The following is a 21,512-nucleotide window of genomic DNA, read 5'->3' on the forward strand; positions in this document are numbered from 1 at the left end:
CTTAGTCTGGAGACTAAGGTCTTCTCTCAGGTATTCCTGGGGAACATTGACAGGTGACAGATTATCAGTGGGACTACATCTCTGCATAAACTTCTTGATTACATGGCAGTGATGCCAGCTGCCACTAGGACATAATCCCCAAGAAAACACATTAGGAATAGTTTCAAGGACTTTCCAGCTTCCCTGTACCAGTCAGCACTAAAATAACCAGCTTTCTGAAATATCAGGTTGTTTTTTCTAACAGACTTTCAAACCTCCAGTATGTGCAACAGGTTGATGATAGTTGTCAATATAATGCCCTCATTTTCCAGAAATGCTTTTCTTCTGTGAAATTTTGTTTCAATTTTTCTTAGAGAGAGACTTAAGCTCAGCTATGGAAATTTAGGTTGCTTCATAAAGTAGTATTTTCATACTGAAGTATTACATCACCATTACTGTAGTTTATTACAAGCAGCTGTGGTATGACACAGGAAAGGGCAGCTCTGCTGGTTTATCTAAAGAAAGAGCTGCCTAACCCCTGCCTGCAGTCTCTGCATCCTTCTCCCTCCTCTGGGCATGCCCAATGGGGCAAGCTCTCCCATGTCCATAGGAGAAAAATCAGGAAATCCCCTTTGCCTGCTGAACCATAAACCTATTAGCTGAACCAGGATGTCTGTCTGCCCTCTTAAAGATGCTTTTTCTGCCATCAGCCAGTTCTGCCATTAAAGTGTACCATTATGCTCAAATCCTGCTGTTGAAACATAACAAAGAAGTTGACATTTTGCATATATAAGTTCTCAATATCCTTTGAAAAATCAGGCCAGAAAATTAAAACCAAAACATCCAAACACAAACAATCCACATTCCTGGGACTGCATGACTGAACAAAAGAGAACAAGGGCATTGCAAATTTATAGCTGTCTTTCAGTCTTTCTTGCTCATGTGTTCTTATACAGTCATTAAATATGTAATCAAAACTTTTATCTCCCTCATCTTTTGACTTATTTAGGGTACAGAATAAACATCTGAAGGAATAAAATTAGGCCTGCTCAAACAACTGTGAATTTAACATTGCTTATTTTTAAATGTCGAATTAAACATTTAAATGCAATTTTTCAGAATGCAACAATAGCTGCTATGTCCTACCTTTTTTTCTTCAGCATACTCACATTTTTTCTTTTCCTTTTTTTAAAACTGTTGCTTACGCAAATAAAATTATCACTTCTGTGACTGAATTATTTAGAAAGACAGGCAACTATACAATGATACGATGTAATTCTGTGGATAAATACATGAATTCTCATCTTAAAACTGCTTAAGTTATAGTTACCATTATTTCTACTGGGAAGGTATTTCAGAAACTCACTTCTCTGATAGCTATGCAAAACCATTTCCAATCTCCAACCTACATTTATGCACAGCGAGCTTAAAAATTTTGCTCTCATTACAACTGTGTTCTTTTATATCCTAAAATAACTATTTCTCTTCAGTGTTTACCCCTTGAGATGGCAATAAATTTGTTCCTTTCTTCGGTATTATTTTTCTAGCCTGAGCAGGCCAATCTCTCATATTTTCCCCACTGTAAGATAAAAGCTCTGTCACTCTATTCATTCTCTTGGTCCTTTTCTGCATTTGTTCTGCTTGAAATTCAGATTTATACAGAGTATTCAGGGTGACAAATTACACATGTCTTCTAAGGCAGTCTTAATATTATCTAATCTCTGCTGAAAATTCTTCATCTGATACAGACCAGGACATTTTTCAACTCCCACTTCAGACAAAGAGCTCCTGACTTTTTCTGGCAAACTTCTTATTTCTGATAGTCCAGTTCTCAAGATGTCCCTGATTACTATTCTGAGACTCTTCCATTTTAATTATGTTCTACAACTATATGGCCACCCTAAGCATACTCAGTACACTTCAAGCATCAAGGTCACTATAAAATAATCCTGGTCCAAAAGACTGACCTTGAGAAGCTTCCAGCCCAACAAAGTCTGATGCTGCCTCCTCACTAGTCAGGCCTTTGGCCTTCTCACACTCTGCAGAATACTCTTCATCCTCTCTTGTTTAATTGTTCTTATTCAGAATGGACTATTACTAAAACCTGTAAAAAGTTTATTTACAATTTTTACCCTCTACTTAACTGTAAGAACAGTATATATGAAAGAAAAACTTCCCTATATATCTGTGAGGACAAGAGGTCACACAAATTCCTTCCTCACCATACCCAGATAACCCATCTTAGCTGACTGATCCAAAAATGAGGACAAACATGCATGAAGGAACCATAAAATCTGGGTTTAGATTTACTCACCATGATGAAGAGCAGAAGTAAATACACAGATGTTAAAAATTCATATTGGTATAAAACCAGTGCATGTTAGACAGAGTCCAAACAAATCCTAACAATAATTACAAGAGTTGCTGTATTCCAACTATTGAAATAATTAGATTAACAATAGGTCTTACTTGTCCTGTCATACGACTCATGACACGTATGTGCAATTTCAGCTCCGAGCTGCAAATAATGTCCAGCTTTATCATCTCTGGAACCATCTGCTCCAAGGGCAAACATTCCACCTGCAAAACAGGTCAAATGGCCCATCTTTCTTTCAAGATGCCCGTTCTTCCACTCCCCAATGAAGGTCAGTCCTCCATTGGACTTTCTGATGAGATGTTTTTCTATGGCCTACAAAGAGATTAAGAGAACATTCAAATGCTGTTCACATGCAAGCTTTACTTATTAACTTTCCTTTAGCAAGCAAAGTCTGGCTTTCAAAACAAAAATAATTTTCTTTTTTCAAATTCATTTCTGAGCACCACAGGAACAGACAGCTCTAAGAATATAATTTCAAAGCACAAAAAAAACCCCTTAACTGCTAAAAATGCTAATGACATCTAACATATGAAAATCACAACAGAGACAATACAGGGTTTTTACTTGAGAATTCAACACTTATTTTATGGCTCAAACAGTATTTGTCAAACTGTTAACTCTGGGAAGTACCAGAACTCTGTGCACTCTGTGAGTACTCAGAAAACACAACCATGTTGGAAATTTTTGGTCAGCAATGTATGCAGTAATCCTGTCTTTAATAGGAAGTGGCAGGAATGCTCCAGCCACCTTCTAACTTCTCCATAGCAGCTTTCTGATTGCACATTCTCAAATGATAGGTGTTGCAGCAGCTGATCACAAAAAAGCCCTTTATTTTATATGTGAGGCAATTGCTTCTTTCTTTTTACACATTTGCACCAAAACATGCCATTGCTTGTGACTTAAAAATGGTATCCTTCTCTTAGAAGAGCAGCTGACTTAACTTCCCAAAGTTTGCAAACTACATGGAACAATGTTTGCTTAAGCCTCTTTCAGAGAGGATCACAATTCCCACCAACTTACTTCAGTATTTACTATGTCTAGCATTAGACAGTGAAAAAGTAATGAAAGAGAAGTGCTGGTCTGCACTGCTGTTGGGTTAATTCCTTCACTAATACCACTGATAGATCTGAGGCTTGTGCTCATGGCAGGATCCAGAGAGAAGAAGGCAGAAGTAACTGACAGAGTAGAAACCAGTAAGTCTCTGTCAGCTGCCAGGGTGCCTGTCTAACCATCAGGCAAATTGGTATTGACGACTGCCTTCTGCTGCTAAGGAGCCTGATGTGGTTAACTCTACAGGCCTCATTTGGGCTGAAAGTACTGGTACAGGAAGTATTGGACCTGCTGAAAACTGCCATTGGAAAGGATATCAAGATCTGGAGCATTAACTCTGTTGATTCCATTATTCTAGACTGTGACAAAACTGATGTTTTTCGACCATATGGTACATAAAAGTTGAGCACTCTTTGAAGGAAAGCCACTTTAACTGTGAAGAGCAGAAAGGCACTAAAGCGTATGGATTATTTATTTCCTAGAGGAAAGCATTTTTTTCCAAATGCTAAACAACATCCCCTTTTGAATTATATTTTCCCATAACTTCATAGCTGTTGAGGAGCAAATGGTTGCAGAAGCATTTCCAGTGGGACAAAATTACTGTGGCTAGCACCAGGACAGCCAACAAAGGCCAAATTTATATATTTCTCCACAAGCTACACTTCTACTCTGGATTTGCTTTCATAGTTTGACTGAAGAGGATGTTCTAGGTGCAACATGCTCCTTTTCTGAACAGAAAACACATCTTCTGAAATTAGAAATAACTGCCTGGTAGAAGGGGTAGTTTTTGAAATCTGAAAATCAAGTCCTATCAGCTACTTAATAACTAGGTTAGGTTCTGAGAGTCACAAAGGAGGCATCTCAAGAACATAAATGCAACTCTCTCAAAATACTTTATCGTTCAACAACCTGCTGCCTGCCAACTGCAAAAAAATGGCAATTGGTATTTACAGTAATTAACAAGGGACAGCTGGGCATTGCTGGGAGCACTGCCCAGGGGTGCAGGTTGGGATAGGTGTGGCATTTGTACCCTCAGCTGGATGGCTGAGGCCACAGAGCACTCCAACAGGAACTGCAAAGCAGTGGCATCCAGCTGGACTACAAGGAGTATACACATACCAGAGTGGATGTGTACACCTCAACTCCCAAAGAGAAGATTTAGTTCACATCACCTAAGAGATTAACTAATGGAAGGAGCTTCCTTAGTCTGAGCAATGCCTGAGCAACAGGGGTGGTTGAGGCCACTTGGTTTGTTCAGCCTAGAGAAGAAACTGAGGGGAGACCTCACTGCAGCCTTCAACATCCTCACGAGGGGCAGTGGAGGGAAAGGCACTGATCTCTTCACTCTTGAGACCAGTGACAGTAGGCATGGGGACAGCCTGAAGTTGTGTCAGGGGAGGTTTAAGTTGGATAGCAAGAAAAGGTTCTTCACCAAGAGGGTGGTTGGGCACTGGAACAGGCTGCCCAGGGCAGTGGTCATAGCACCAAGCCTGACAGAGTTCAGGAAGTGTTTTAACAACATTCAGGCACGTGATGTGATTCTTGGGGTGTCCTGTGCAGGGCCAGGAGCTGGACTCAATGATTCCTGAGGATCCCCTGCTATTCAAGGTACTCTGTCATTCTATGCAAAACCTGAATGTTCCCTGAAGTTCACGTGCTTTTCATGACTACAAAAAATAGCATTTTCTGAGCTGTCTTGCAGCAGTACTTGCTATGTTGTGACAGTCAAGCACACGGCCAAATCCTTCTTTTAGCTACCTAATGCTGTGCAGTAAGAAAGAGTGAAGATCAAATTTGTGAGCCTAACAGATTAGGCTACTCAAGGCAGCAGATCAAAAAGAAGCTTACCTATCCTCCAGCTGATGTGAAAAGGAAAAAAAGACACTTGAAACCAGACTAGCTGGAAGGCCCACATGATGATGTTGAAAGCAAATTCAAGAGGCCCATCCTCACATTACCACAAAAAATTCCCAACAGGTTTCACAATTTCAGCTTTTATCACAGCTGTGAATTTTCATACTAGGACATAGCAATGAAGTGTCCTTTACAGTGGAAGATTGCACCCATGTTATACAGAGGGGTTATGGATATACAAATTGTTTGGATTCATGTTAGAAGTATGTGGTGACCTGGATAAGACTTCATATGCCATGGACCGGAAACCATGACATCTGAAGAACAGATGCTGCATTTTTCTTCTCTGTGATAGTTCCAAGGAATGAGATATCACTGTCTACTGCAAGACTTAGGAGTGAGGTTATGTTGTCCATCTTCCACTCACATTGCTGCAATAAGATAAGGGAATGAAGTGTGGCTGGACAGACACATTCTTTTAGACTGGTGGGTGCTGAGAACATTTTCCAACTCTGTGCTGTGAGTGGGAGGAATGCATGCTACACCTTTCCCCTTCTGCTTGCACAAATGATGCAAACAGCTTCTGCTCCACATTTTGAAAAACAAAGAATAAGAAGTGTTAGCTATGGAGGAAGACCTATATTATAGGCAAAAACAAAAGAATGGTAAGGGAATGGCCTCTTAAAAAAATTATAATAAAAATTCCAATTGCAGTTACACAAAGTGAATCCTACTTAATGACTCTTTGCCTATGTCCTTCAACATCAAGTAGGACCTGGGAGAGACACAAACCCTGAAACAGCACATAAATTCCACAGCACATAAATCAGTACAATTCATGCAGACTCAAATGTAGAGGGTGGGTTTAGCTGAGAAAAAACAGAAGGAATTCTCTGATACTTGGACTGCAGGACATATCACATATGAATAAGAAGCAGCTTGGCTTTTCGTCCCTCCTATCCACAGTGTGTTTTCACCTGGTCCCAAATTTGCTTTGCTCTGTCTCCATTCAGAGATGTGCCCATATAAAATGTTTGCAAGATGATTTACAGTGAAGAGGATGAACAGGAGAGTTTATTTCCTCTATTTTTAAGTGTTCACAGTTTAAGAATTAGAGTAAAATATTTCAACAGTAACCACAATGGAAGCTAAATATCAACTGCTAAAAATCGCTAAACCCACAGGCCCCCATACACTGTATTTTAACCTATTAAAAATACACAAGTAATTTATGAACTAGTAATATAGATTTTAACAAACCCTGGAAAGCTAAGAAAGTTCAAAAGTACTGGGAAACAGCCAATGCTTTATCAGTAGTTTAAAAAGTTAATAAAACAATTATATAAAATGAATGATGTGGTTTCAAAAATAAATGTTTGATTGATATGTGTATGCTGATACTAGAAATATTAGAGATTTCAAAAATTTCTTGGCATTTTACAAAATATTAGTCCTAAACAAGTAAAGAAAAAAAATTGTGAAAAAAAAAATCCTTATCCCATGAAGATTCTGCATAGCTACTTTATTCAACACCAGACAGTATTTCTAACAATGATCTCCAAGAAAAATGCTAGAAAAAAAATTGCAGATGACACAAAAATTGATGTAACTATAGATAATGATAAAGGAAAAGTCAGTTCTGTAAAATCACTGAGAGCAGGTGACAAAACAGGTTTTGCCTGAACAATGTGTTGCAATAGAGATAAGTGTAAGGTCAAACACTGAGGAATCAGGAATGTAAATCACAGTGGTAGGAAAGCAGTAAATCGAAAAGATTATAACTAGCTTCAGAATAAAGCAACTGGAAAGCAGATGATGGTATGAGGCAAAGGTTAAGAGTACAAGCAGAGTTTCTGGCTGGATGAAGAGGATAAAATCAAGAAGGAATCAGTTAGAAGAAGAATCACATTAGAAGAACATTGCTGTCTCCATGATACTGGGAAATACATAGAAAAAAGCTTAAGAAATAATTCAAAATCTGTTTTATCTTGTGAGACCCAGAAAAAAAAAAAAAGGCACTTTTCCTTCAGGAGAGAATGTCTATTGTACATTTGATAGTAACCAACTATATGGTGCAGATAACCCTTTAAAACAATGTAGAGAAGGGAAAAGTCAAAGCAGCTGGAAGTCAAATGTAATCAAATTCAGGTCAGGAGTAAGACATATTACAGCTTCAAAACAATTTTGTACTAGAATTTTCACTATATATCTTGTAAAATGTGAATTTTGATAATTCCAAGAATAGGTCTTTTGCTTTAGAAGACCGACCGCACTAAAACTAAGCTGTAAAAACTTACATTGAAAGCAACAGGGCATGCACAGAGCCTGGAACACATCAGGCACCAGCCACACACCAGCACTGGGACAAGGCTACACAGCCCCTGCTGCTGCTGGTACCACAGCTCACTCAGACCAGCTCAGTTACTCTTTATGTTTCTACACTGCAGGAGAGGAATGGTGGCCCAGTGGGAACCACTATGAGAGGCTGCTGAGAGAAGATGGGGGAACTGGGAAAGTAACAGCTGGGCAGCAAAAAGCTCAGAGCCACCACAGAAAGGCCACCAACCCCCAAATCCCACTGAACCATCTGCAGTACTGCCCTGCTTAGGCAAGCACTTTGTCTGTGACAGGGAGTAAGACCATAGCACAAAAGAACCATAGAAACAGGAATATATATGAACTGCATTTTACAAGGTAAATATGGAATATAACATGTAAATGCCCTAGAAAATAATGCAAAGAATAAAACAATTTGGGACTTCGTGTCCTAGAATGATGAATTCTCAACACTGTAAAAAAGTGACTTGGTTGTTCTGCACACATCTCAAGGTTGCTAGATCTCCTTCTAATAAATTAGAGCCTGGGCTTTTACATTGTACCATTTGGGACATGCTGATTATTTTTAGCACAATAATCTGCATCACATGTATTCCACAATAATACTTTTTAAACTACTCAAAGTGAAAGCTAGTATTATTCATCACTTGATTTCTTAAAACTTACATAATCAAAACAAGTCCTTTGGTTGGTGGTGGTTTTTCTCCCTAGGTTTCTTTTTTTTAATTTAATTTCATTTCCTTAAAATCATTAAAGATTGTTCCACTGTATTGGAAAACTCAATGAATCATAATCACCTCAATTGCATCGTCGTACATTTTCCTTGCCTCCGTGTCCGTCTTGTCTGACATAAGCCAGGCTTTCAATAAATATTCATAAAAACTGTCTCCCAGCCCGCCCACGGATGTGTGATCTGTAGAAGGGAAAGAGGGAAGAAAACAACAAAAAAAAAAGGTTGAAGTTGTTATGTAATAGCACCTTAGATTTATTCAAAACATAAACTTGTGTTTTTAAGGCCTACTGCTGCAGAATTATAAACATTTTTAGCCTGTTTAGAAAGCTGCACTGCGCTCCTTCCCCTCCAAACTTACATCACAGGCATAGAACCTTCTGTATGTGTTCCCTATTTGCCATTCTGCACAGGCTATCCCTCATATCAAAAATGTACTTTAACCTCTGTTTTTACTTCATTCCAAAGAACCTAATTGTTTTACTGCCAGGGTTTGGGGGTTTTAGTTTTTGGGTTTTTAAGGTATATGTGAAAAAAGCATGTAGAAAACCTCTTAAGACCTCTGTATCCAGGATGTAACCAGGTTATGTGGCTGGCTACAAACTGTCATTCATTAACTACACAGAATCCAATCTTTCCAGCAGATTTTTGTTTCTTACAGGGTAGTTACTCAGTAGCCTAATGAATTCTCTAAATTAAATGTTCTTATTGAAATTATTTTTCAAAGGCAAGCAAGGTGCCTTTGCAGCATACAGCACACGCCCTGCTCTCTTCCACTGTGCCTGAGAAGCTGTGCCATGTGCCACAGGGTAAGAGTGTTTCACTATTAGAATCCACCAGCACATAAACTGAACCTCCTAACACACAGATTTCTTCTTTGTCCCCTTTTTTATTTTATTTTATTTGTTCCCTTGCAGAGGTTGCCTTTCACAAATAGTGTCACTGCTATTCTGTGCTGATAGACCACTTGAGAACTATCTGTATTTCTCTTTGGCTGAACTATCATACTTCCCCACAAAAAGCCTACTGATGGTCTGGCAGCCTTGCAGCTCCTGCTCCAACCAGGGTAGGCACTCACTCAGTACACTCTTCATTCAAAAACCAGCACTCTGTTTGATTTAATAAGTGACTCCAACCAGAATACACATAACCTTCTCTTTCCTAATGTTACAGCTCTCAAAACAGCAGCACCAGAACAGTCTTAGACTCCTGAAGCTAGGCAAGGGAAATGTTTAACACCAACATTGTCACAATGCCAGAAATTCACTGCCCTAAACATGGCTGGTTGAGTCATGCAAGTACCCTTTCACTGGGTGAAGAAAAGATATGACACTTCCTTTAAAAAAATACCTCAAAAAGTGGTATTATTCACAGTTTTTCTGGGATAAAGGTGCAAAAGAGAGGTTGAGCTCTCCTTCTGTTCTTTTTTCCTCCAAGCACCACCCTACCACAGCATGTCTGCTTGTCTCTGAAGATGTGAGTAGGAGGTTAGAGCTGGTAGATGCTGCTATCCTAACTCTTCTAGCTGCCTCTTGGCTCCTCTGCTACTTAAAAATGGATTTCTAAACAAAGGAACGAGCAAGTAGAGTCTGTAGCTTTCCCATTTCGTTTCAAGTTGTGAATTTGAAGCAAATTACTTCATGCCCTTCTTTTGTACCTCTGACTCTCCCTGACTGCCTTTTCACACCCAGTTACTCAGTGATTATGAGTTTTCATAAGCTTTCTCACCCTGAGCTATAAGAGGACATTCGGGTCATGAGTCACTTTCTTACACAAACACAAGGGCTAGAAATCATTCCTTCGATTTACAGTTACATTCTTAAGCAGACACAAGAAACAAGGGTCTGTGGTTTTCAGGAAAAAAATAAAAAAAATCCAAACTATCCCAAGACTTCAAAGCTACAATTCATGCCAGCATTGCTCAGGGACTGACTTCACAAGAGAGTTTAAAACTACTTCTGTTAAGCTGCTGCCTTGTCCCCAGCTGAGCTCTGCCATTTGAGTAAAGGATGATCCTCAGCCAATTTCCTTGACAGATGCACTCAGGTCCCAACAAGGACAGGCTGTTGAACCCTCAGCAGTGTTCTTGTAGTAGCTCCAGCTGGGATTGGAACAGGAAAGAGCAGGAAGATGAGCAGAAAAGGTTCATTTCCTAAACAGAGAAATTCACATTCCAGGTGTCTTTCAAAAGTCAATTATCAGCAACATGTCCCATTTCATGACTACTTCTCCAGGCAGTCATTTGAGAACTGTCCTTCTCTTCTGTCAGCAGCTCTTCTCCTTCACATTCCTTCTCATCTTAGCCAAGAGTATAGGGAACACAGGCACCAGAAGCACTGGGGGACACAGAACTCACAGCCATCCCCTAGACAGTCTTTTTTGCACCTTCTTCGTGCAGAGAACAGGGCTGCTCAAGCCTCTTGGATTCAGATCCTCCTCCCATTCAGAAGCAGACAAGAACATGGTAAGAAACTAAGGCCTTTCAAGGGCCTTCCAATTCCCAGCAGTAGCATTTTCCTTGCTCCTTTTATGCATACCTCACTGCAGCTCTGACCAGCCCAGAGTTTTCAAGGCTCCTCTCTCATCCAGCAGTGGGCTACTCCACTCCCCAGCTGATGCCTTTCACAGCTGGACCAGAGGGAAGACCTGTCAAAAAAGGCAAACGGATCCTGTTCCTTCTCTTCAGCAGCAGGAGAAGGACATGAAATATTTCTGGTGGGAACACATGATGGTATTTCAGGGGAGCTGGCCACATCAAGATGCAGCTGTCTTTATGTCCTATCCCCTCCCCATTCACAAAAATAGCCAAAAGGGGATGGAAGTGAAAAGGAGGCCAGTGCAGCAGCTGAACTGAGGTTTAAACACAGTGAGTTTTCAGCTTCTGCAGCTGCATTAACTGCACTCTGGCAAGGTCTTCTTCAGCTTTTCTGCTAGTGTCTGCTAAAGCAGAATTTGCTGCATTTTATAAGAACTATAAGTAGAAATTACTTAAAACACAGTTTGCGACAGACTGTGGGTCTTTGAAAATTTGGTCTCACCTAGAGCAGAAATGCTAAAGAAATATTTTTCAAGATTCCTTAGGAAATATATAACTGGTGAAGACTGTAGAACTGGGTCATCGCATATCATTCTCTCCTAAAAGCAAACCTCCCTATCCAAACTTATCAGAAGGTCCATGGTGGTTATCACTTTCTCCTGCTCTTTGAGCTATAGCTCAGATGGCTTCAAAGATTTAAGTCAGCTCAAATCTGAATGTTTTGCTCATAAAAATGTTTTCCACATGAAATTTACTGACGTTTTCACACTGGCCCTAACCTTCTGTGTCAATCCAGAGTACTAAAAAGGAATAACTTGTGATTTGAATAACTGAGCCTACAATAGCATCTTGACACTGGGTACTCCGCAGTAAACAACTGAGAAGATAAGCATTAAGTACAAGCATTTTGAACATTTTAAAATGGATTCGCTCTTTCACAAATTTGATCCACAAGAATAATTTAATTAGCTCTTTGTCATGTAAAGGTTTTTATTTTGAGCTGTTTTTGATTAGCTGTTTTACAGTGAAATTCTGGAGTAGAATTCATTCCAGATTAAGACAAATATAGCAAAAAGAACAGAAGTTCTTGATAGCACAACAAATGTGGCTGAAGCCACATGTTCTGTTCAATGTATATATTTTTAGAACACTCATTCCTTCAAATCAAGACAAATTTGGGTAATTTCTTCATTCCGCATTTTTTCAAATGTAGGCCCAGATGACTGGGCAAACATAAAAGGATTCCAGTCAAGAATTACTTTGGAATTCCTTTCAAACTAAAAGACACAGTAACTGCAGTTGGAAAGAATACCTTCAACTTTTGCAACCAAAAGCAATTACAAGAAACCCTGTATTTTTTCTGGTTTATCACACTTGAAAGCATATTGTGTGCAAACCTGTGCAGTTAGTCTGTTTGTAAGGATTCTTCTTCCCAAAAAGAGACAAATAAAGCCTTAATAGAAAGACAATGGTATTCCAAGTTCACAGCAATATTTCTGCTCAGCTACTACAAAGGATCTTAATCCTGTTAAATATTGGCATTTTTCTTCTTAATAAACAGCATTCAATTGTAAACAAAAAACCCTTAAAGAACAACAAACCAATCAATCTCAGAGCAATACTTTAATGAGTTTTTAAGATATTGATAAAATATCTGTGCTTAGTAACATATTGTGTCTCAGCTAATATGCTGAAAACCAGATCTACCTCTTTCCCACAGACTGAGACGGGGACCTTCTTTTACAACATCACACCATCATTATCTAATATTCCTAAGATAGTTTCATTCCAAATGATCTTATTGGTATCAGCAACCCATGAGCTCACTGCTGACACAGTCTCCCAGACAAGAAGCAGGACAGCACTAAACCACAGCACAGGCAGGAGGTCAGACAGGGCACACAGTCTCGCTGAAATGCCACTGGATCTCAGCCCCAGAGAGGAGGGAGGGTCTGCAGAGCTCGAGTGATTTGTTCTCTGTAAGTGAAAATGTTTCTTTACAAATCTGGGGAAACAAATAAACAGGTTTTTTACTGCAAACAGCTCTTCAAGGCATAGGCAACAAGGCTCCCCCTCCTCAGTGACAGGTGAGGCACTGAGACTGGTCTGTCTGCTCTTTCTCTTCAGGACTAATTTTTGAGGATGGTTGTAGATACCATGGATACTATGCATTCCCATAGCTCATCCTCATTTGTCATACCTAGACCTACCTAATATCTGTAAACAACTTCCTCCAGAGCAAGCCAATTTCCACATGAATGGCACTAGTTCCCAAGAATATGGTTATGGCCACAGACTGCAAGTTACCAACATGTGCCACTTTGTTTTGTTTACAGGGAAAGTTTGGTTCAGTGAGCATGTTTCCCACAACAATTGACAGCCCCCTAAAGATAACTTTAATAATGAAGCCTGTTCTAATGAAGGTCTACCTGCTCTCTAGAGCAAACTTAAGATGTGCAAATTATTTTTAAGCAGATGGCTTTAAGTAGTTAACAGCAGCTTAATGAGGCAAATTAAAAACAGTTCATGATTTGCTAAACCCTCTCTGCTCTGTGCCTTAATTGTTCAATTGTCATTTCTTGGCAAGGAGCAAGAATAAATAAAGAAGCCAAGCATTGTATTAAAGGCAGCACCTCACGCCAGAACTGATGCTGCAGTCCCAACACCTGAGGGCGAGGCTTCCTGCTAGCCAGGAGCAGAGGGGAGCGAGCCTCTGCCCTTCCCTGACCCCGGGGCAGAAAGTTTCTGCATGGCTTACTGCACACAGGATAAAAAAGATGAAATACAATACTGAGCAGAGGTATGTTTAGCATGCACAGGCTGCCCTGCTGGAAAGCAAGACAGTGAGATAACATTGGAGCAGTGCAGAAGCACAAACAGGTGGAGATCAGGATCAACTATGCCCACAGTATTTTTAATTCACAAATTGTAACTACAACACTGATTCAATATTTTAAAGTAGAGACAGAGAGAGAACAAGCAAGCAAAAAATTACTAATTTGGCTATTTGTAAACTGAAATCTCGGAACTGTAATTGTCACTTTGGACTTTAAAATAAAGCAAAACTCACTAAAACCTGTGCTATTCTCACTAGACTGGAAATGCCAAGATAAACAAACCACTGATTAATTTCAACCAAGAGCAGTAGTACAGAATTACTTTGCAACAAAAGAAGAAAGCAATAAAAAGGAGGCTGATCTTCCCCAAGGATCACAAATTGACAAAGTGTTATTGTAATATGTCAGAGAAGGAGTTCAAGAGTGGAGAAGTTAAATGACCAGGAGGGGGTAGCTAATATTGACTTTCATTAAGAAACCCACATACCCCATCACCATTAGTTGTTCTGGCCTGCACCAACTAGCCTTACACTGCAGGAGCCCTCTTTCTCTGTGCAGGAAACTTCCAAAGAATTGTTTTTCTGTTTGTCTTTAGGCTGGCTCTGATTAAATTTCAGTTCAATCTTTACTTCATGTAGTTGGTCTTACTGCTCCTCAGCAGCTCTAAATAGGTGCAAGCTCCCCTTTTAATCCTTTAATCCAGAAAGCTGAGGCCCTGGAAATTGCAGCTGCTGCAATTTACAGCAGAAATTCAACCTAAGGATGTCATAAGCCATAGTGGTTGGCTTAAAAGTGCAAACACTTGTAAATTAACTGCAGGAAAGGCAGCCCTGGTAAAAGGAAGTGGAAGTGCAATTTTAAGTCAAATATAAACTATGTATCACTAAGGAACACATTACCAGCATGAGAATTTTTCTGAAAACATTCAGGGTCTCATATAACAGAATCACTTTTGGAGAATTTAAGTTAAGCATTTATCAGCTGGGAGGTAGCTGAAGAGACACTGCTTCCCATTCTACAGTCTGCTGCCACAACAGAATCCAGCAACATGAAACACCTCGCTCAGCTCCTCCCAACCTGGGGGTGCGTGAGCACACCTGCTCAGCACTCAAAGCTCTGGAGAATGGAGCAGCTGAACTCTAAAAACTCCAGATGGAGAACCTAGATGTGAATATTTTAACAAGACTTGGGAAAATATGGATGGTTCTTGAGTTCCTTAACTGTACTCTTTGAAAAAACAGACTTTAATCTGAGTAGAATCACGTTCCATTTCTAGTTTCATTTAGAGATGACTAAAGCATTTTTGTCAAAGTTGTTTAAAGAAACCCCAAGAGAACAGCTTGAGGCAGACAGAATATTCCAGTTGGAAGAACTAAAGTCTGGCAGCTACAAGAAACTGAAAACACAATCATTTAATGGAAAGTATTAAGCAATCTTAATTGTAAGTGCTACCAGTTTCTCATATAATAAAATTAAGCAAAATTACTTCCTAGATCTGTAGGGACTATCAAACTACAGATTAAAAACAGTTAAACTTGCACAATTTGAGTGAGTCCAAAGACAATAGAAATACTTTGAAACAGACCAGCAAGCATAACAAGCCAACTAATACACATATTTAGGTAACTAATGTTCTTAGAATAAAACCTTTCTTCAGACTGAATGTAATTTACGATTCTGTAATGTCAAAGGAATATCCTAATTTGGTATCTTACAACAGACTGTACTTTCACTCTCAGGAATTCACAGCTGGAACAAATGTTTTGTTTTGTTTTTTGTATTCAAACTTTCCTGAAACATCAAAACATTCCAGCTATTATTTATAATTCTGGAAAGATGTAGGTCATCTCTTAGGAGACACATTCAAGAATTAAACACCAATCAACTAAAAAAATCAAGTCCACATGCTAAAATTAGAAACACATTAAATCCTTATGTCAGTGTGTTTACTGAGAAGTTTACTCAGAAGCCTTTTATCACCTGAAGTTGTCTTTTCAAGGTTATTACACTCACCCACAGAGCCACCCAAATGAAGCACACCTGCCTCTCAGCCAAGTTTGGAGTCACTGTAAATCCCAACTGTGTGGGCAGCTTTAACAAAGCCTCTGGGATTTGCAGTGGATTGGTGGGAAGTCACGTGCATGCTTGTCTCTGATGACTTTTCTTTACTTGTCAAGGTGGCTGTGAAAGAGCTAAAAGGGATAGCATCACCTGCTGCAAGTATGCATCCAAAACCCAGAGTCCTTTTGAATAAGAGTACATGTATAGGGGGATTGACAAGTTCTTAAGGTTGTTACACCCTTTAGTTTATTCACCTTAATCTTCCTTGAATATCTTGATTCTCCTCTTGAATATTATAAACAAGATCATGGGAGAGGGAAACCTTTATTAGATTAAATCTAGTCCAACATTCATCTGCACCAAATCAGCTGGAAAAACCACGGTCAAAAACTTCACCCTTCAAGCTGTATAAAGACATGGCAGTTTATATATTTATATATATATATATATATATATATTTATGTCTCTTACATGGAAGCTGACAGTCAAAAGTGATTCTGAGGAGCAAGGAAAGACACTCCCTGTTTTTGATGTACTTTTGGATTATACCACATGCAATATAAATCCAGGCTACTCTGTTTCTTTCTCCTAAACTTCAGTCTATGTAGCTCTTATTTTTCTTCTCATGACAGATGCTTGAAATGGTGCACGCAGCTGCCTGACATTTTGATCACTCTGTAGGTGCTGGGAAATTGTGCTGATTTTAAGACTTGTTCAGTCCATGCTCTGTGACTGACACTGAGCTATAACACCATACGTGGACTGCATTCATCACCACTCCTCTCTTACTTGACTATATATGTCATATGGGACCATATCACACAGATCTTCAAGTTGAGACAGTATTTTAGGTTGCTGCTACAAGGACAGTCCAACTCCCAGTGAAACTTCAGGATTAAAAGATGCCATTGGTCAGATACATTCAGCGTTCACAGAACAGAACTAGAGACCCTCTCCTCTCAATGTCACCAAACTGGAAATGTTTCTCTCGTGACCACCAGCAGTTATATCTCCACATAGAACTCAGAATATGGACTCTCAATACTGAAGACATAATAAAAAGAAAGAGATGTCAGATATGACAACAGATGTGTCACCTGAATTTACCAATCATCTAGAGAGCATCAACAGAAACACTAGGACCTCCAATACATTACAGAGAAGGAATAAAATAAAACCAAGAAAGTTTAGTAAGACTGTAACAAGTCTGTAAGTGGACTTTGATAGCCTTCCCTTTCGTAAGAAACTAATTAGTCAAGAATGGTTCAAAAATGCAGTTTTAGGCATAAAATTACCACAGAAATAATGAGATTCCACAGGCAATCAAACTCTAAAAACTCACAGAGGTGTCAAAGGATAACTTTATACTCCCCAATGATTTCAAGTTAATGTCTTCAAAGCCATCAGTTTAAGCTCTCAAAAACATCAGGCAGTACCCTAAACATGCCAGACTTCATTAATACAGATGAACTTACTGAATTCACAGTAAATGACAAAGATGAGAAAGACAAGTGGAAAAGCTGCTGTGGGACAAATCACAAATTCTAGATATTGATGCACTCCCCACTGAGATCATGCTCTAAAAGTATAGCTTGATGGTAAAACAAAATGAAACATTAATCTCTTTGCCTAGCAATGTATGCAAGCATTCTCATAACCCAAAGTTACACCATATCCAAATCCTCTCTTTAGGAATTATTTATAGACACTTCTTTCCAAATGCATAATTCATATACATGTTTAACCTTCCAATAACACTAGAATCTTTAACACACTAAACAAAGCTTTTATTTGTTCACCTCTTCCAGCATCTTGCTCAGCAGACCAGCTGAGCATCTTAACCTTGTAGTCTTATAAAAGCACATTCCCTGTAATGCACAGTTCTGTTGTATTTCATTAAAATAAAGTTTTAACAGATTATCTTGCTCTTGGCTTCTAATGAATAAACAAATTTGAATGCAGCTTTTTCCTGGAACACAGCTAATTACATTTGTACAAGGTTGTAAAGCAAAAGTGCAAGGGGAATTCCCCAGCAGAGATTACACAGATTATCTTCTATTCAAAACACATGCATGTTCCAAAGGACAGAACAACACAAAATAAATTGGAGAGTAAAATTAAGGACACCTGTCAAGATAGCAAAAGAAATTAAACTGCAAAGAACCACCCCCACCTCCTCATATGCAACAGCATGCCTACTACTGGAAGTCTAGAAATACTGTGGTAATTTTATTTGTTCATAATGTAATAAACTGAAAGCAGATTTCAAATAGCAAAACCTCCATAAATAAATGCTTACACAAATGTCCAAACTATCCAATAGATCACATATCTCCAGTTCTATAAATGATGTTCCAAACACAAATTAAAAAAGAAATTTACTTGCTAAATCAAATAAATGTGCAGTCAGGTTGAGAACTACTCCACATGTACTTTTACAATATGCAATTATTTTACTTCTGTACCATTTCTATTTAAGAGAGAAAATCTTTTCCTTAATCTGAAGGGGAAAAATAATCATCTGCAACTTAAAGTATTAGAAATTATTATTCACAAGTCCAAATAGAAAGTAGTTATCTGATGAGTTTTGGAAAATACTTCGGAATATACAAGGTTGACTTGACTAAATTCCCTTTGCTTCGTTTTAGCTTATGGATGTTTTGCCAGAACTTGACCTTATATTTCACAATTTTATTTTTCCTGACTTTGCTGGTTTCTTTAAAGAAGGTACAGGTATTAATGGACATAATTTAAGATACTCCTTGGGCTAAGCAAGGCATGTAGTAAATAGGTAAGGGTATAAGAGAGAATGTATAATATCTTCACAGTTAAAGGAGATTATGAGCAGCTTCAGCTGGAAAAGACGTGTTTTCCACAACTAGTATCTTTGCACTATCTCTAACCACACCATCAACCTGCTAATTTATGCTACAATTACATTTTTATCTGAAATATTTATCTGCAGTATTTCTTTAATCTTTTCAAAGACTACTTCATTCTTCAGTATTATTCACTTCACCTTGCCATCTGCAAGGGTTTTCATCTCCCAGAGGCAGGTGTAAAGACTGAAAGAGCTTCTGCTTAATTTTAAAAATGAAAGGCCTGATAACTGATAAATAAATCAGGATCTGGATTTCTATCTCTGTAGCACCCTTGAAAGTTTGCATTTTAGAGAGCCACTCTCCCTATGGATCAGACAGAGCTCACACTGACAGGGCAATACCCTTCAGCTGACAGGCTGATTTTTCTCAGTGTTTGCATTCTCACAAGGGGATGCGCAGAGTGTGACAGCACCTTCTTAATCAAAAAGAGGTCTGCAGATCATAGGGGCTGGGAGAGCTGGGTGGCAGAGCTCAGAGGCTGATGGTGGGTCCCAGGGCCCAGGTTTACATGCCAACAACTGAAATCACCTCTGTGTGTTTGTTTTTCCCAGTGAATTTAATCCTGAGTGCATGTGTAGTTCATTAGCAAACTCTCAGCTGGACAGAAGGAGACAGGAGACCTCTGCATCTACACAGGTCCAGGGTGCAAGCACAAGTATTGGACTGAAAGCCCCTGCTAATTATTTGAAGGGTCCATGAGCATGAGGATACTTGTGAAGGGTGCAAGCCCATGCATCTATTTGACAGTGAACATAAGGAGGAGGATCAAAACTTGGCTACCTGTGGGTGTGTTGCAGGTGAGTTGTGGCAGGACTACACAGGGGTGCTGCCAAGGCAGGGCTCTTGGTGGCTCTCTGTGTGGGCAGCTGCATCATTATCCTCTTAATGCACCTCTGGAATATGTCCTGACTGCAAATGGGAACTTCAGCAGTCACATCCATCAGACAGGGATGGAGACACTTGGACCTGGCTGGCCTTCAAGTGCTGGGAAAGAGGAATCCCCAGGTCTTGGAGTCTGCTAAATACAGTGGTTTCTTTATCTATTTTAACCATGTTATATACATTATCATCAAATTTATTTTCACTGTTCCTTTAAATTCTGAAAAATAAATATAGACAGATGGTGCTGTGTATTTGATACCATATCATATCACAAATGAAAATAGATAGGATGCATTGCTCATGGTTTGTCTATTACCTGCAAGAGTTTAAATTAAGCCTTTTGCTTAATTACTTTGCTCAGCCCAAGGGCATTAGCCTCAAACCAGCTGTACAGACAGGCATAGAAAACCTGGAATATTCACCCAGTATTTCCACTGACTTCATTACAGTAATTTAATGTTTTTTTCCAATGTTTGAAATTTGCACCATTTTAAAAGAAAGGTAAATCTAAGACAAATAAATCTACAGATGCCTCCTCCAAGTAGCATTTTAAAATTAAAAGTGTTTGGTTTGATTTAAGCACTTATTGTTGAAAATTAAAGACCACTTGAAGAAAATGCAATCTGCACATTCATAAAGATACATGCTTAAGTTTATTTGAAGGCCAGTCTACAGCACAATCAACTGGGAAATGGAGGATGTAAACTTCTCCCATTCAGCCATCCAGGTTGTATCTTTATCTACTCCGTAGTAACAGGTACAAGAAGCTGCAAGAAAGTGAGAACATCACCAGAGGGGCCTAAGGTAGTGTAACAGGCTAAATAACCTGTGTGAATCTTCTTATTGTCTTTAAAGGATAGCTATCACTTTGACATGGAAGACACCATTTAGATTTAGTGCACTTAATACTCTGATCACTTGTGATCAATATCACACTGTCAATGAGTCCTTATAAAGATGATGACAGTGTCCCACACTGGGCTACTTGCAAGTCTGAGTAAGGGGCTTGTTTTCTGTAAGGAGACACGAATAAAGCAGCAGAGAACAGACTGCAGCCTGAATGTTCATCACACCAGCATTTGGTGGTGACAAATTTGGTGTCTGCTGCTACATTCCTAATAGCAATGCTCAGCTCATGCACTCTAAATTCACATGCTAGCTTATTTCACAGCAACCTGTCAATGTGCCCACATATCACTAAGGTGAAATAAACATAGAAGTTTAACACAGTATGACATTTCTGCTTATTTTCTTGCATATGGAAACCATATTTGGCCTAAACCCCATCTTTAGTTAAACTGACAACTCTCTTAGTAACCAATCCAGGTAATTCCATAGGTAGCCCAGATGCAGGAAATGAGATTTGAAGTTAAGAGTAATTAGAGTTCCTCTTCAATAACATTATTACTTGCAAGAGATGTTGGAACCAGAAGAAATAAAGTAGTTTATTTTCAGTGTTGGAAAGCAAAAAGGAAGAACGACCAATTTACAGAAATGTGCAAACATGACATGCATGCCCTGACTTTGCAATAACATGCAGATTTGGCTTTTCTTTTGTTGTTGCCTTTCTAGTTGGTATTCTCATCTAACATGTTTGCAAATGCAAACTAAATTTTTTCAACATATTTTAATTTTTTAAGAAATTCCTTTTCTTCAGTACCAATCAATTTTCATAATTTTGAAATCCCAGCTTTTTAATCAACTTTCTGTTATATCTGCTTAGGAAGCTTCTCTAGAAAGCACTGTTACTGCTTTTGAAAATAATCTAAATTCAAAGTTCTGATGCTTACACCAATCCAACTACTCACCATGTGTAAACCAAAAGCTAACAAAGTCAACTGAAGGTTAATGTGAGAGATTAGAAAATCCTTCCTGACAGCTATTTTCCTTTCAGTCTTACAGAAACTGAAACCCCAAAACAGAAGTATTGTAAATAACTTGTTCCTACTGGACCATCACCTTAGCCCATATGTAAAAACGGAATCTG

The 21,512-nt window shown here is 38.9% G+C and overlaps 1 protein-coding gene across 1 annotated transcript in view; it reads right to left on the bottom strand.

Annotated features, from left to right (window-relative positions):
- MAN1A2 (mannosidase alpha class 1A member 2) overlaps window positions 1-21,512 on the bottom strand; it is a 133,408-nt gene that overhangs the window by 18,779 nt on the left and 93,117 nt on the right. Inside the window, exons 9-10 of the mRNA XM_063148452.1 lie at window positions 8,395-8,510; window positions 2,449-2,668 (exon numbers count right to left, since the gene is read on the bottom strand). Of these exons, the coding sequence (XP_063004522.1) occupies window positions 2,449-2,668; window positions 8,395-8,510 (336 nt within the window). The remainder of the gene's footprint in view (window positions 1-2,448; window positions 2,669-8,394; window positions 8,511-21,512) is intronic.

The sequence above is a fragment of the Melospiza melodia genome, chromosome 2, assembly GCF_035770615.1.
Source record: "Melospiza melodia melodia isolate bMelMel2 chromosome 2, bMelMel2.pri, whole genome shotgun sequence".
Taxonomy (NCBI): domain Eukaryota; kingdom Metazoa; phylum Chordata; class Aves; order Passeriformes; family Passerellidae; genus Melospiza; species Melospiza melodia.